This window comes from Gasterosteus aculeatus, chromosome 2, assembly GCF_964276395.1.
Source record: "Gasterosteus aculeatus chromosome 2, fGasAcu3.hap1.1, whole genome shotgun sequence".
NCBI lineage: Eukaryota > Metazoa > Chordata > Actinopteri > Perciformes > Gasterosteidae > Gasterosteus > Gasterosteus aculeatus.
Window position 1 is genome coordinate 958,547 of NC_135689.1, and position 15,630 is coordinate 974,176.

Genomic DNA, 15,630 nt, shown 5'->3' on the forward strand with positions numbered 1-15,630 from the left:
ACAAATGTTTGTTTCATTAGAAACTACAGAGAATTACAGTTGAAACTTTGTTATTGCTTTTCTCCCTCTTGTGAACACAATATTAATGTTGTGTTCTAATCGGTCCAGATGGCCTCTCGGTTTAGTCCACAGGCCCCTCGTTGTGTGTGTGTGTGTGTGTGTGTGTGTTGCATAACACCCCCCCTTCGACGTACGCTCCGCTGAACAGAATCCTGAATATGGATTCTCCAGTTCTGTTCTGTGGACGTGTCGGTTGGGATTCCCGGGTGAAACCTGATGGCCAGTGACCTCCTTCGGGTCCCGCTGGGGCTGATGGGAAGGTCGATGCTTCTGCTGGAGTTGAACCACGAGAAGATGTTGATGATGGAGCCAAATAAAAAGCCACATTTTCATCACTTTTTGATTGTTTTGTTTTGCCCTCAAGTCAGACATTTTCTTTTTGGATTGCATCTGAGCAGAAAAACACCCAAATCCTTTTGATTTTATTTAATTGGTCAGTTATGCACCTTTTTATAAACGATGAACGACCACTAGCACCAGCTCAAGGTGTCTCTGAGCTGCACTTCCCTCGCAAGCATTCTAATTTCTTCAGCTTCAACGGTCTGTTTAGTTACTGCATTCTGTGTAGTGACCAGCAGGGGGCGACTCCTCTGGTCACAGAAGTATGTGAAATGACTACTCTTGTTTATTCCCTCAGTAAACAATAAACAGGAGTTTATGGTCTCAGTCTCTAGTTTCACGTCTTCAATACAGAATGATGTTCATTTAGTAAATGATGGTCCATTTAGAGTAAAACAGGCCGTAAAGCAGGAGATGTTTTAGGGCGGGGCTTGTTGTGATTGACAGGTCTCTACCGTTCAGTGGATTATGCTTTGAAGAAAACTGGGCCTTTAAATAGCTCTTGTCTTTGTGCTTAGTTTTTTTTAATATCTCAAAACCACTAGTGGAAAATGTTCAACTCCAAAAGGTGGTGAGTTTCATGTATTTATAAATCACACTTTCTGTCTCTGAATCTGGGTTATTATCCAACTGCAACTTTTCTTTCTTTCATTTGAAACTCCGCCAGGATCGTTAACTGTTTTATTTTCTCTTCCTGCCAGAAAAAAAAAAGAATCCAAAACAAAATAATTATCCATCTGGCTTTAATTTTACTCCTACATTCATGTGATAAGAACATAACTGTTTAATATTGTGTTGTATGGTTATTATACTTTTTAATACTGTTACAGTTTCAGTAATAGTATTCAACATTTGTTTAGCAGTATTGTTTATCATGATTTAATACTGTATAATAATGTCAATGCGCTGTTTAATACTGTTAATTTACATTTCACTAGTTTGACACTACTGATGTTTATTACAATTTAATACTGCTACATATATGTTTTTCAATACTGTGCAATATGTTGTACACTGTTTAGTAAGGTTGAATACTGATAAATGTCGTTAAATTGCTGTTAGATACACAAAATACTGTTAAATATACTTAAATAGGATTAAATCTTGGAGCCGTTACTCGCTGTGGGTGATAATGTGGTGACGCGTTGTTTACGGTGATGTAGCCCCGCCCCTCACCGCCCGCGTGCAGCTGACAGTCGGTGCGCGCACTCACGGACAGAAGCCTCGCGAGCCGCTCGGTGCCCGTTGACGCACTAAACCAGACCTACCGGATAGGATCGGGATCTACCGGATAACGGTGACTGAAGAGGAGCCCGCGGAATAAGCATCTGACGGTCAGTAGCTACCGGCGCCTCTGTCGCCATGGTAGCGGCGGCTAAGTTTGCTAAGCTAGTGACGGTAACGGCCCTTTGGCTGTGACTAGCTCCCCTTGCTAACGGCACTGCCGTGCTAAAGAGTAACTAGCCGCTGACCCGAGTTATATCCTCGTGCGGCTCAGCTCCTGTGGCGATGGCGTTTTGGTGTGTGTGTGTGTGTGTGTGTGTGTGTGCGTGCGTGCGTGTGTGTGTGTGCGTGTGTGTGCGCGCGCGCGTGTGTGGTTCGGGTCACCATGGAGGTGCGTGTCTCTCCTTAGTAACGGTTGCTAACCTTTCAGCTGTCCGTTAGATTGCCGGGCGTGTGTGCGTTCGTGCTTGCGCGCGCGTGTGTGTGTGTTTTTTGTGTGCGTGCGTGTGTGTGTGCGTGCGTGCGCGTGCGTGCGTGTGGGCGAACAGCGGAGCCCAGCACCAGTTGAGCTGCATGGAAACAACCTCACAGAATATTAACTGTTTAATACTGTGTTATATGGTTATTATACTTTTTAATACTGTTACCGTAAATGTAAATGTCAATTTTATAGAAAATGTCAAATGCAGTATGTTTCTGTATACCTTTTTTTACCGACGTATATTTTCACTTTTTTAACTGCATATATAAATGTTGCTGTTGCAAAACAGAAGTAAATATGTACCTACAGTATCAATAAAACCTGTGTTTTATCTGTTTATCTGTAGCTGAGAAACTATGAAACGAAGGACGTATCAAAGCAATACAACTTTCATTTTAGTATTTTAGAACACACTAAATCACTTCTAACAGTGTAACATGAGTTTTTGTTTAAGCTGCATTCCATATATTTGATTGGCAGTGTCAGAGATACTTTTATACTATATTTACTTTATCTAGTTATGAGATATATTTGAATGATGAAGTGCGACCTTGTGCTGTGAGCCGTATGTCTCATCTGTGCTGATTGGATCTGCTGGGGTCGGAGCCAGAAGGCTGATCATCCATCCACAGAGCTGTGCTGCAGCACTGTTACCCAACATGTCTGCCCACACACACACACACACACACACACACACACACACACACACACACACACACACACGGCTTGGGTCACTGCCAATCAGAGATAGCTGGCTGTTTCCATTAGGTTCACTCGGTTGGATAACACTGTTGGACACCGGTGAACGACCAGAGAAACAGACAGGCAGACAGACAGACAGACAGACAGGTGGCAGAGCTATAGAAGCTTTTTTGGCTTTTGTCTTATTCGAGAGACTGAGGTTTATGTCACTCAATGTTTACTGAGGGAATAAATCCAGAGAGAAGTAGAGTCATTTCCTCATAGACGTCTATGGGAGCAGAGGAGTCGCCCCCTGCTGGTCACTACAGAGAAGTAGAGTCATTTCCTCATAGACGTCTATGGGAGCAGAGGAGTCGCCCCCTGCTGGTCACTACAGAGAAGTAGAGTCATTTCCTCATAGACGTCTATGGGAGCAGAGGAGTCGCCCCCTGCTGGTCACTACAGAGAAGTAGAGTCATTTCCTCATAGACGTCTATGGGAGACGAGGAGTCGCCCCCTGCTGGTCACTACAGAGAAGTAGAGTCATTTCCTCATAGACGTCTATGGGAGCAGAGGAGTTGCCCCCTGCTGGTCACTACAGAGAAGTAGAGTCATTTCCTCGTAGACGTCTATGGGAGCAGAGGAGTCGCCCCCTGCTGGTCACTACAGAGAAGTAGAGTCATTTCCTCATAGACGTCTATGGGAGCAGAGGAGTCGCCCCCTGCTGGTCACTACAGAGAAGTAGAGTCATTTCCTCATAGACGTCTATGGGAGCAGAGGAGTCGCCCCCTGCTGGTCACTACAGAGAAGTAGAGTCATTTCCTCATAGACGTCTATGGGAGCAGAGGAGTCGCCCCCTGCTGGTCACTACAGAGAAGTAGAGTCATTTCCTTATAGACGTCTATGGGAGACGAGGAGTCGCCCCCTGCTGGTCACTACACAGAATGCAGCCTTGAAAGACAGTAAACTCTCCCTTTAGCAAACTGTGTGTGATTAACTCAAATGTTGCTTAATGCCGCTATTGTGTCGATTAGTTACATTGAATTATAAGCTATTTTAGATCTTCCTTTTTAACAGAAAACATGTACACAATCATACTGTTAATCCATTTCTGTTACATCCTCCGTTATTAGGACAAAACCCCAGACCGGTGGACTGGGACGTTTTGATAGGTGTCTAACCCTCTGTCCGTCCCTCTTCTCTACATCCGTCTGCCAGGCGTCTTTTACCAAGCTGACTGGCAGCCCAGCCCATGATGGAGGAGCTTCACGACGTTCAGCTGACGGAGATCAAGCCGCTGTTGACAGGACAGGTGAGGTGGAGGGGATGGCGCTCAGCTGGGCTCTATGTAGCACAACAGCTGTTTGTATGACCGTAAACAGATTCATGCCATGGATGCTTTCATTTTATAACGCTAATTATGTCTCTTCAGAACGGGAGGAACCTCCAGGACTTTGACTGTCAGGTGAGTTCAACGTAGCTTCTCCATCATAACGTTTGGAAAGATGGGCTCATTATTGCTTTATGATTTATGATGATCAATATGAGAAGAGTTAGGGTCCATATGATGTGTTAACCCTCATAAACAACTCGGTTTGTGTGTTTCTCCTGCTTCTGATGAGGAACTGAAGCTGTTCGCTGCATTGATGAATCAGGGATGCAAACAGCGCTCAGTCTGGACTTGTGTTAATCGTGCTGATCCAAATAGTTTTTTTAGGGGGGGGTCTGATTATAATTTCATCAACAGTAATTTGGCGCCAACAGCTGACGAACAACAATGCAGAGCTCTCAAGTGCCACACATTGAGCGTGACAGTCACTCAGTCATTTGGGTGTTTAGTCACGCAGCCAATTTGTCACGCTAGCGTCCGCGATGACCCACAACAGACACCGACAACTCCTATGATCTCATACGGTAAAATCCCTGCCTGTGTGAATAGAGCCTGTTGTCTTTAAAGAGAGAAGAAAGAGGGAAAGATATTCTAAATATAGCATACACCTGAAATTGGTCATTGGCTCCTACAAAATAAGAGCATGTAGTTGAACTTAAATGTGAACACTTGATCGTCACTTCACGTAACTTCTCTCCCTAAAATGATCGGAGCAGTGCGTTGAGTTTTTTTTATTAATTTCTGCAAAAGATGTGAAGAGCAGTGTGTGAACCATCGGGCTGTTAGTGTGACATCCATCAGCACCACACACAGATATTGATGAGCAAGACTCATCGGACCAACGTCAGTACAGCAGGTCAGTTTCAATCAATAAACTACGTTCAGATAGATCTTTTAAAATAGAGCACAGAATCATTTGAAGCCGTATTATTATCATCATCCTTATTGTCCTCTAACCAAATACATTTCCTTTATATAATTTTAAGATTATAAAGTACATTTCTTATTTTTTTTTTCTGTAGTTTTTCTTTGTAAATTAAGGTCTAATTAATTCACCGTCGCCTGTGATTTATGTCATAATATACGGCCAGTATAAGTGAAGACATGATGGATGGAAAAAGAGCAACAGGTGGTTTTCTCTACAGTTTAAGACCTTTGTCCTCTCAGTCAATGGCTGCAGAGATTACGGCTTCATTAAAGGACCGCTGACCTCAATCTCTCTCTCTCTCGCCGTGAATCCTCCTCTCCTCTCTGGTCAGGATGTCTGACTCTGGATTTGCACCAGTTAGCCTCTCGTTCCTTAAGACGCTGGCATGCGTCTGCAACTGCGTCTTTACGCACCGTCATGTCGACGCGCTGGTTTCACTTCCTGGTTGTAAAGTCCTGCGTGTGTTGCAGAGCGATTCACCTCCAGAACAACAGGTGGAGTCACGTGTTTTGTTGAAGACGACCTGGAGAGTCACGTCTTTGTGTGTGGAAGTCGCTGGTTGCTTTATTTATTGATCATAGACTTTATTGCCCCGTGCATCCACACTGCTGCTCTTCATCAAGGACACATTTGTCCCGTATTTTCCTCCACGACTTTGTCCCCCTCGTTTGTGGAGATCTCCCTCCATGAATCAGAGGCCGTCCGCCGTCCTCATAGTCCGCCAATGACGGCTTGTACAAGTGCTCATATTTACACATTTCTTCCCACAAAAGCTCTTCAATCTGATTTATTCTCCCTTCAAAAATATTCCTTTTGACAATGGCAGCATTGTGCAGTGAACCTGTAAAGGACGTAGTTAGCAGACCAATCACAGCGTGAGGCTTGTGTAGCTTTTGACGGTAGTCTAGAAAAATGGGTCAACGCACGCAAAAAGGGGTGAAAAGGCACGCAAGGGGCTCTTGCGTGTGCGTGTCCCTGCTTTTCTCTGAAAATTCTCCATAAACTAGGTCCTAGCCAGTTACCCGCTCGTTCATTAGCCAGTTAGCCTCTCGTTTGTTAGCCAGTTAGCCTCTCGTTTGTTAGCCTCTCGTTTATTACATTACATGTCATTTAGCTGACGCTTTTATCCACAGCGACTTACATTACACTTTAAACCCGTGGCTTTTACATTTTGCCCGGGGAGCAACTAGGGGTTAGGTGTCCGGCTCAGGGACACTTTGACTTGGGACATGGGGCAGCCGGGACTCGAACCTCCAACCTTGCGCTTCCGAACGCATCCGCTCTACCCCCAGTTTATTTACTTGTTAACCTTCAATGAGCTGAATTAATTCTATCAAGTGCGTTGAGTTGATTAACCCTCGAGCCTCTTACTGCGGCTGTGTGACCGGATGATGTTTATCTGTTGTGTTCAGGAACACGATGTGGAGACGGCCCATGGTGTGCTGCATGTCACCCTGAGGGGGGTTGCTAAGGGCAACCGACCCACAATCCTCACCTACCATGACATCGGACTCAACCGTGAGTGAATGATCACATGGACAGACCACAGACGTACACAAGAGACACAACGACTTAACACATCACAGTGTGTGTGTGTGTGTGTGTGTGTGTGTGTGTGTGTGCGTGTAGATAAGTCTTGTTTCAACAGCCTGTTTAACTACGAGGACATGCAGGAAGTGACGCAGCATTTCTCAGTCCTTCATGTTGATGCTCCAGGACAGCAGGAGAACGCTCCTGTGTTCCCCACCGGGTAACATAGACACACCTACATCTACACACACACACACACACACACACACACACACACATTAATGGGTTCCCTAGCTTCCAACGTTATTTATAATTTTGTTTCTACATCAGAACAAATTTGATCGACAGTCCATCGACCAACAAGAATCGAGTTATCAGTTAACTGACCTGATCAGGGGAAGGAGACCTGTCAATCAGTGTGTAGCCCCGCCCTAAAGCATCCCCTGCTCTACATGGACCATAATTTACTAAATGAGCATCATGCTGAATCGAAGAAGATTTGAAACTCCTGTTTACAATGTTTACTGAGGGAATAAATCAACAGAGAAGTAGAGTCATTTCCTCATAGACGTCTATGGGAGCAGAGGAGTCGCCCCCTGCTGGTCACTACAGAGAAGTAGAGTCATTTCCTCATAGACGTCTATGGGAGCAGAGGAGTCGCCCCCTGCTGGTCACTACAGAGAAGTAGAGTCATTTCCTCATAGACGTCTATGGGAGCAGAGGAGTCGCCCCCTGCTGGTCACTACAGAGAAGTAGAGTCATTTCCTCATAGACGTCTATGGGAGCAGAGGAGTCGCCCCCTGCTGGTCACTACAGAGAAGTAGAGTCATTTCCTCATAGACGTCTATGGGAGCAGAGGAGTCGCCCCCTGCTGGTCACTACAGAGAAGTAGAGTCATTTCCTCATAGACGTCTATGGGAGCAGAGGAGTCGCCCCCTGCTGGTCACTACAGAGAAGTAGAGTCATTTCCTCATAGACGTCTATGGGAGCAGAGGAGTCGCCCCCTGCTGGTCACTACACAGAATGCAGTATTAAGGCCGCCTGGTTGCTTCCTGATCTTAGTTCAGAGTTTGGGGTTAATGATCATGATAGCAGATAGGACTTTGATAGTTTAGATGTTTTGTTCTTAGCTTTGCTCACAAATTATTCATTTTGCATTAATATAAAGCTCAGATGAATTAGAGTCAAGATGCTGGAGTATTTAAATGTGTGTGTGTGTGACTATAGGTACCAGTACCCCACCATGGATGAGCTGGCTGAGATGCTGCCGTCGGTCCTGAAACAGCTTCAGTGAGTCCGGCGTCATCTTTGTGGTGCATGATGGGTATTTTAGTAGAAACCGCTTTCAGTTAACCCTATTGTGTGTGTGTGTTCAGGGTGAAGAGTGTGATTGGTATCGGTGTTGGAGCTGGAGCCTACGTCCTCACCAAACTGTCTGTGAGTATTTGCCTCCATCGCTTTAGTCAACGTTTGTTCTTATTTCATGTCCTAATGTTCTTTCCTCTGCGTTACCTTCATTGGGAAGAAATAAACGAGTACGACTGTTGTGTTTCAGCTGAATGAGCCCACTCTGGTGGAGGGTTTGGTTCTGATCGACATTGACCCCTGTGCTAAAGGCTGGATGGACTGGGCCACCTCCAAGGTGTCTCTCACACACACACACACACACACACGCGCACACACGCGCACACACGCACACACACGCACACAGACCCTGCTAACAGATAGAAATCTCATAGCCGTGATGAGTGATGTCATCTGGTCAAATGTCCGTTTACTAAAATAGATGAACGCAGTTGAACTTTTGGTCGTAGTAGAAGCAGTTGAACCCGTCCGTCGATGAGGTGTCACATTGAAATGTTCCCCGTCATCTCCTGCAGCTCAGCGGCTGGACGAGCAACCTGGTCGACTTGATCATGGGGCACCACTTCAGCACTGTGAGGACAAACGCCACAGCTTCATGAAAGCGGTTGATCGATCTCAGCCGGACCCTGAACTCTGTGCGTTTGTGTGCAGGACGAGCTGACTGAGAACCAGGAGATCGTCCAGACATACAGACTCCACATCTCTCAGGATGTACCGCTGGACAACCTGGCCATGTTCTACAACAGCTACAGCAGGTAGGAGACCAGAGGGGCAGCAGGGTTCTCTTGAACCTGCCTCTATTTTAGGCTACGAAATAGTGAGGATAACGGTGCATCGGCCCCTCAGGTTCTGCAGAGTCAAGTCAGAGCTTCATAAGATGAAGCTGCGTTGTCTGCAGTGACCAGCAGGGGGCGACTCCTCTGCTCCCATAGACGTCTATGAGAAAATGACAGTAAATTATGGCCCATTTAGAGTCAAACAGACCATAAAGCAGAGAATGCTTTAGGGCGGGGCTACACGCTGATTGACAGGTCCTCTGTACATTTTGTTTGATTTGTGTTAAACTAGATGATTCTCTTACATCACATCACATGTCATTTAGCTGACGCTTTTATCCAAAGCGACAATAAGAACATTTCTACCACAAGGAAACAAACTCAGAAGAACAAGAAACAAGGAAAGTCCAGGTTGAAAAATACCAAAGTTATCTTTGAAGTAGGACTTGACATAATACCAATAGTACAATAATGCCAATGCTGCAACAACAAGTTAGAATGGTCCTTCGTATGGACTTGGTTATTGAACTCTGTGTGTGTGTCTGTGTGTGTGTGTGTGTGTGTGTGTCAGTCGAACTGAGCTGCAGATTGAGCGGCCTATCCCTGGTCTCAATGAAAGCACCGTCACCACGCTCCGGTAACCAGCTTCATTCCTCCCTCCTTTTTTAACATGAAACGTCCAGCGACACAGTAACTGACTGTGTGTGTGTGTGTGTGTGTGTGTGTGTGTGTCAGGTGTCCCTCTCTACTGGTGGTTGGAGACACGTCGCCTTCTGTCGATGTCGTGGTGGGTATCTGCCCTGTTTCCATGACAACAGCCAGTATGTGACACCGCATTGTTCTAAATACAGTGTGCGTGTGTGTGTGTGCGTGTGTGTGTGTGTGTGTGTGTGCGCTTCTCTCCCTTGCAGGTTGAGTGTAACTCCAGACTGAACCCAACCAAGACCACCCTGCTCAAGGTACCTGTCTCCCTGTCCGTCTCCCTGTCCGTCTCCCTGTCTGTCTGACTGAAAATACGTAAATAGGAAGACAACGCACCTGCCAGTGCTGTTAGTGGTTTGTCTCTCCTGTACAGGTGTTGTCTGACATGGGGGGGGGCGTGGCCTCTGTTCTGCTTGCGTTCTCACCTCATGTCCTTCTTTGTCCCTCCGCTAGATGGCGGACTGTGGAGGACTTCCTCAGGTGGTGCAGGTAGGTCTGACCAGTTTTTTACACTTTTGAGGCCCCTGTTTGGTTCAAACCTTCTAGTTTCCATGACGACGCGCTCCAGACGTCCCCACGGAAAGCAGCGCGGGACGTTGGACCCGTCACTCAGTCATGGTGTTTTTTAAAGTTCATTTTAATTTGTTTGTGTTTCTTTCCTCAGCCGGGAAAACTAGCGGAGGCCTTTAAGTATTTTGTCCAGGGGATGGGCTACAGTGAGTATCCTCTCTGGCACACGCGTGTGGCCCGAGGCAAGCCGTGATTTAGGAGGGATTGTGAGGTTTATTTACATTATTTTCATTCCTGGTTCAACAGCTGATCAGCGTCTCATTTGTCAAAACTTTTGACCTGGTTTTGACTTCATGAAAAACGGGTCTAAGATCATTGAAACAAAACCAAAGGGGAGGAGTTACAGAACATTTAATGACTGAAGCGTAGAATCAAAAGGTGTGTGTGTGTGTGTGTGCTGTTGATCAGCTGTTCACTAGCTTCCTGCAGTAACACTACCCAGCATGCCATGCTGCATGCCAACACCTCTGGGCTCAGTTCACACTACGTTTATAGTTTAGAGCTTCTCAGATGATGAAAAGGAACAATTATATATATATTTAGGATATTTTCCTGAGTCTTCTGTGACGTATCAAAGACTCTTTAATCTGTGTTTTTGTGAATGGAGTCTGGTTGCTTGAAGATTGATTCCCCACATGCTTAGGATGAGGTCAAAGTTCATGTGTGCACTTGAACATAAGTGAACAATTTGATTAATTAAGTCTAGAATACAGACTTACAAGGCCAAATAAGAGTTTCTGTTGGGGTCAGTTTGTGTTTAAAGATACTGATACTTGTACAGGTACAGGTGTCACATCGTTTCCCCCCTTCTGCTTCTCACATGTTTTTACACGGTAAAAACACGGGTACCAACCACCCACACACACACACACACACACACATCTCTACTGTCACTAACGCATCATGTGCCCCCCCCCAGTGCCTACAGCTGGAATGACCCGGCTGGTCCGCTCCAGGACTCACTCGTCCTCCAGCATCGGCTCCTCGGATGGCGCCCGGAGCCGCGCCGCCACACTGCCGGAGGGCGCTGCCGCCATCCCCGGCCTCACGGCCGACCACGCCATCAAGATGGCTGCGTAGGGCCCCTCCCCGCTCGCCCCCCCCCTCTCTCCTTTTCTTCTTTACAACATGTAACACCACATAAAGTTCAGTAGAGTCTTTAGCGACTCGCTGTCGGCCATCTTGGTTGCTTGGTAGATGTGACCGTACGTAGAGGTCAGCTGGGTCATATTTTCGTGCGGTTGTCGTATTTCTTCAGACCTTACCGGCTCTCTCCTGTTTACTCGTATTCCTCCTCTGGTTCCAATGGTTATTATTTATTATGCCGTTATGTTGGTGTTGCTGTGAAACTTTTTTTTGTACCCACGAAATAACAAACGATTCTCCTGCATCAAAGACGTTTTTTTATCCATTAATCCGCTTTTATGGCTTTGATAACCAATAATATTAATTAGTCACACGAGGCAGAAATGTGCCACGACTTTGTGATCAGCACTGAAAGATCGAATTCAGTTTGATCCGTAACCTCTGGAGCCCCTAGTGGCCCGGATGAGTATTACACCAACAAAATGACCTAAGAAAACACTCCTGCGTGTCCTCGCGTCATAAACATCAGAGCAGAATGTGACTTTGTGGCTGTCGAGGCTTCGTACCCTCGGACGTGTTCACCAGTTATGAACAGATGTTTATTATCCGCGCTTCATTTAAAGATCTGAACGTCTTCCTCTGATGGCGCCCGTTGTCAGCTCGCCGTGACTTTTGGTACTTCACTGGACATGTGACTGCTCTGACCTTGAATGTCTCCCTCGGGTGTTTGTGCGGTTGCCTGAATGCGTATTGATTATCTGAAGAGCTCACACATCACTTTGTGTCACATCTGGCCCGTTAATCCGACTCGCTCTGAGTATTATTCATATAATTATATATTTATAGAGCTGGAAGAACAGCAGCCTTTCTTCTCAACAAACCGACATCCCAGTGATTCTTTTTTTCAGAGTATTAAACTCTTCTGCAGATAAAATGTTATGGATTAGAATTCCTGAAAACAACTTTAGTTCTTTGATCTTACATATTTACTGTAACTGTTACTGTTCATAATATTTATTAATACTTTTTGAGATTTGTACTGAAGTAGCTGTTTGTTGTTACAGGACTTTGAATGTAAACACTGTTTGTAATGAAATAAAGCTTCCTGAATAATCCTGAATATTCCGTTCATTTACTCTGGTAGTAGTAACAATACTCTCATGTACAAATACAGTGTTTGCCTCAGAATGCAGTTCTTCCCCTTAGAACAAACTGATCCTGGTTTTCTGATGATCCGTTTTATGGATACGGTCACTATGACAACCAACAAAAAACGAATCTGTGAAAAGACAATTTGTTGTAGTTTTTGCTTCAACAGACAAACGCAAACCATCAGTTTGAAACAAGAGCAACAAGCATGAGTAACTAAGTGTACAGGAGGCGGAGCTCGGAGCGCCGTCAGCTGCCAGCAGGGGGCGCCGTCTTACTGCAGAGCCGACCGAGCAGACCGGCCATCTGCAGCAGAGAGTTCACGCCTTCAGCCACACGCATGTGCGTGTACCCGATCTCCTGCAGGACAGACGTGGAGTAGCACGGCGTTAGCATGCAGAGTAGCACGGGATTAGCATAGCGGGGGCGGAGCTGTGCCTCACCTTGATGAAGTCCAGCTTGAGGTACTCGGCCATCTGGTAAGTCTTGCAGACCCTGAAGATGTTCCCGATGATGTCCTCCGGAGAGTAGCCCAGCGCCCACAGCTGCTCCACCACCTTGTATGCCTGGTCGATGTCGCCCTCCACGCAATGTCCCAGCATGCTTTTCACCAGCAGCGGGTGGGGCTCATCGCACACTTTGAATACGTTTTCGCTGTTGACGTAGCCAAAGCCGGAGTTGGTGGACTGCAGGTTGTTCAGAGCCTGGAGAGCAGCAGGGACAGAAAACAGGAAGTGAGACGAGAAGGACCGGGACTACGGGTGGTCAGTGAAGAAGGACCGGACCTAGAGGAAGTGAGTGGAGAAGGACCGCGTCTACAGGAAGTGAGTGGAGAAGGACCGCGTCTACAGGAAGTGAGTGGAGAAGGACCGCGTCTACAGGAAGTGAGTGGAGAAGGACCGCGTCTACAGGAAGTGAGTGGAGAAGGACCGGGTCTACAGGAAGTGAGTGGAGAAGGACCGGGTCTACAGGAAGTGAGTGGAGAAGGACCGCGTCTACAGGAAGTGAGTGGAGAAGGACCGGGTCTACAGGAGGTGAGTGGAGAAGGACCGCGTCTACAGGAGGTGAGTGGCGAAGGACCGGGTCTACAGGAAGTGAGTGGAGAAGGACCGCGTCTACAGGAAGTGAGTGGAGAAGGACCGCGTCTACAGGAAGTGAGTGGAGAAGGACCGCGTCTACAGGAAGTGAGTGGAGAAGGACCGGGTCTACAGGAAGTGAGTGGAGAAGGACCGGGTCTACAGGAGGTCAGTGGAGAAGGACCGGGTCTACAGGAGGTCAGTGGAGAAGGACCGGGCCTACAGGAGGTCAGTGGAGAAGGACCGGGCCTACAGGAGGTCAGTGGAGAAGGACCGGGTCTACAGGAGGTCAGAGGAGAAGGACCCGGTCTACAAGTGGGTCGGCCTCACCTGTCTCATGTCTCCCTGCGCGGTGAAGATGACGGCCTCCAGCCCGTCGTCGGACACCGCCAGGCGCTCCTGCTCCACGACGTCCTGCAGCCTCGCCAGCACCTGGCCGTCCGTCAGCTTGGAGTAGCGCAGCACGGCGCAGCGCGACTGGATGGGTTCGATGATCTTGTCCGAGGCGTTGCAGGCCAGGGCGAAGCGTGTGGTCTTGGAGTAGATCTCCATGATCCTCCTCAGCGCCTGCTGGGCACCGTCCGTCATGCTGGGGGAGACATTCGGTGTCCTCAGAGGAACGACCACAGCGACGGTTGCGTCTGATGGTTTCCCCGATTTATGTATTCCTTCATACTTCCAGGACATCACTGCCATGACTTCTGAAATATTCATGTTTGTTTGCTCCCAGAGGCCTTCAAAGGGTCGGCGGTTCGATCCCCAAACTGTAAAAAGCTTTCGTACCTCAAAGACCCCATTTCCACGTTCTGTACGATTCAGCACATAAACCCCCGTCTCACCTGTCCGCTTCGTCCAGGATGACGATCTTGTGTCGTCCTTTGGGCAGCGTGACTTTCTGCTGAGCGAACATCTTGATCTTGTTCCTCACCACGTCGATCCCCCTGTAGAGGACCACAACAGGTCACGTGACACTCACCACAGCCAGCCGGTCACATGACGACCCGCTCTACTTCCTGGTGTGTTCCTCATTCAAAGGTCACCTCTCGTTGGAGGCGTTGAGCTCCAGCACGGCGTCCTTCATGGAGGCTCCCAGCAGCGCGCGGGCCAGGCACAGGATGCTGGTGGTCTTCCCTGTTCCTGGAGGACCTGGTTCACGGGGGCTTATCTTTACTACCACTGCTGCTTTCTACTATGTGCATCAATACTCTCAGCGCACTAACTTTAAAATGAGCAATCAATGACAAGTTGTGTCATTCAAGTATTTTTTTAAAGGAACAATGTACTTTGGGTTAAAATGGTTTCTTTGTCAGTTCAGCAGTTGTACTAAAATGAAAAATAAAAACGCATTTTCTGCCACTATAGTTGTACTTTTTACTGCGGTAACTGTACCTTTGAAAATCAACTTTATTAATAGTAAAAATAAATAAAACCAACTAAGAAAACGCTGAGTATGTACAAGGTATTTTACTAGAAACAGGTAATGTACACACATACTATGATGCTTGTAAATTATATCATGGTTCACATTAATAAAAGGAATAAACATCTATGAAAATGACAACGCCAATAAAATACTAGTCGATGTATTATCAGAAGCTACCAATAAAATACAATTACAGCCTGTAAACAAGCAACATTAAAATGATGAACACATCAATGATGACATTATATATATATACATAATTTTACTTCAGTGTACTTTGACATGTTTCTACTTTTAGTAGAAGTATTCCTACACGTGTGGTATTACTTAAATGAAGTAATTAAAGTACATGCGGGTCTGACCTGCGATGATGACGTTCGGCACGTTCCCCTCGCGTGCGAACACCTCGAGCCGGCTCACCGTCTCCTCGTTCCCGATGACGTCACTGAGCTTCAGCGGCCGGTACTTCTCCACCCAGGGCAGCTCGTGATGGCCACCGGAGCTCTTGGTTGAGGCCTCTTCAGCTCCCGCGTCGGCCATCTCCACCTCCGCCATGACACCTTCTGTTGTTCTGTCGGAAGCCAGCGCGCGAACTTTTTGCTCCGACTCCCTTAGCACCCACGTGACTGTTCGCCGAAGCCCCATTGGACGAGCGAAAAGCCCGACAACAACGTGGGAAAATCTCGCGATATTTAAAATTACGTTTATGACAAAGAAGTGTAATGGCAGAATTATAAATATTTCAATAAATGTAACGGCAAATGAAATGACAGAATGATATATTATTAACCTTTCACAGTCACTTTCTGTTCGCTGGTGCACTTATATTTGTTTCTGTTTACACTTTATA

General features: G+C 46.8%; 2 protein-coding genes across 2 annotated transcripts; one reads left to right on the plus strand and one right to left on the minus strand.

The window, feature by feature from the left end:
* Positions 1-1,408: 1,408 nt before the first annotated feature.
* Positions 1,409-12,252, plus strand: LOC120828960 (protein NDRG3). Its single transcript, XM_040192660.2, has 16 exons — positions 1,409-1,733; positions 4,004-4,097; positions 4,218-4,250; positions 6,516-6,621; positions 6,733-6,853; positions 7,861-7,923; positions 8,010-8,070; positions 8,189-8,275; positions 8,514-8,570; positions 8,650-8,753; positions 9,346-9,411; positions 9,510-9,561; positions 9,686-9,733; positions 9,930-9,965; positions 10,141-10,192; positions 10,966-12,252. Exons 2-16 carry the CDS (start codon positions 4,038-4,040, stop codon positions 11,124-11,126), a joined length of 1,107 nt encoding a protein of 368 aa, XP_040048594.1. The 5' UTR covers positions 1,409-1,733; positions 4,004-4,037; the 3' UTR covers positions 11,127-12,252.
* Positions 12,253-12,412: 160 nt separating this feature from the next.
* On the minus strand, positions 12,413-15,419 carry rfc2 (replication factor C (activator 1) 2). Its single transcript, XM_040192659.2, has 6 exons — positions 15,143-15,419; positions 14,398-14,503; positions 14,197-14,298; positions 13,688-13,946; positions 12,725-12,985; positions 12,413-12,641 (listed from the first exon to the last, which is right to left on the minus strand). Exons 1-6 carry the CDS (start codon positions 15,333-15,335, stop codon positions 12,531-12,533), a joined length of 1,032 nt encoding a protein of 343 aa, XP_040048593.2. The 5' UTR covers positions 15,336-15,419; the 3' UTR covers positions 12,413-12,530.
* Positions 15,420-15,630: the final 211 nt, after the last annotated feature.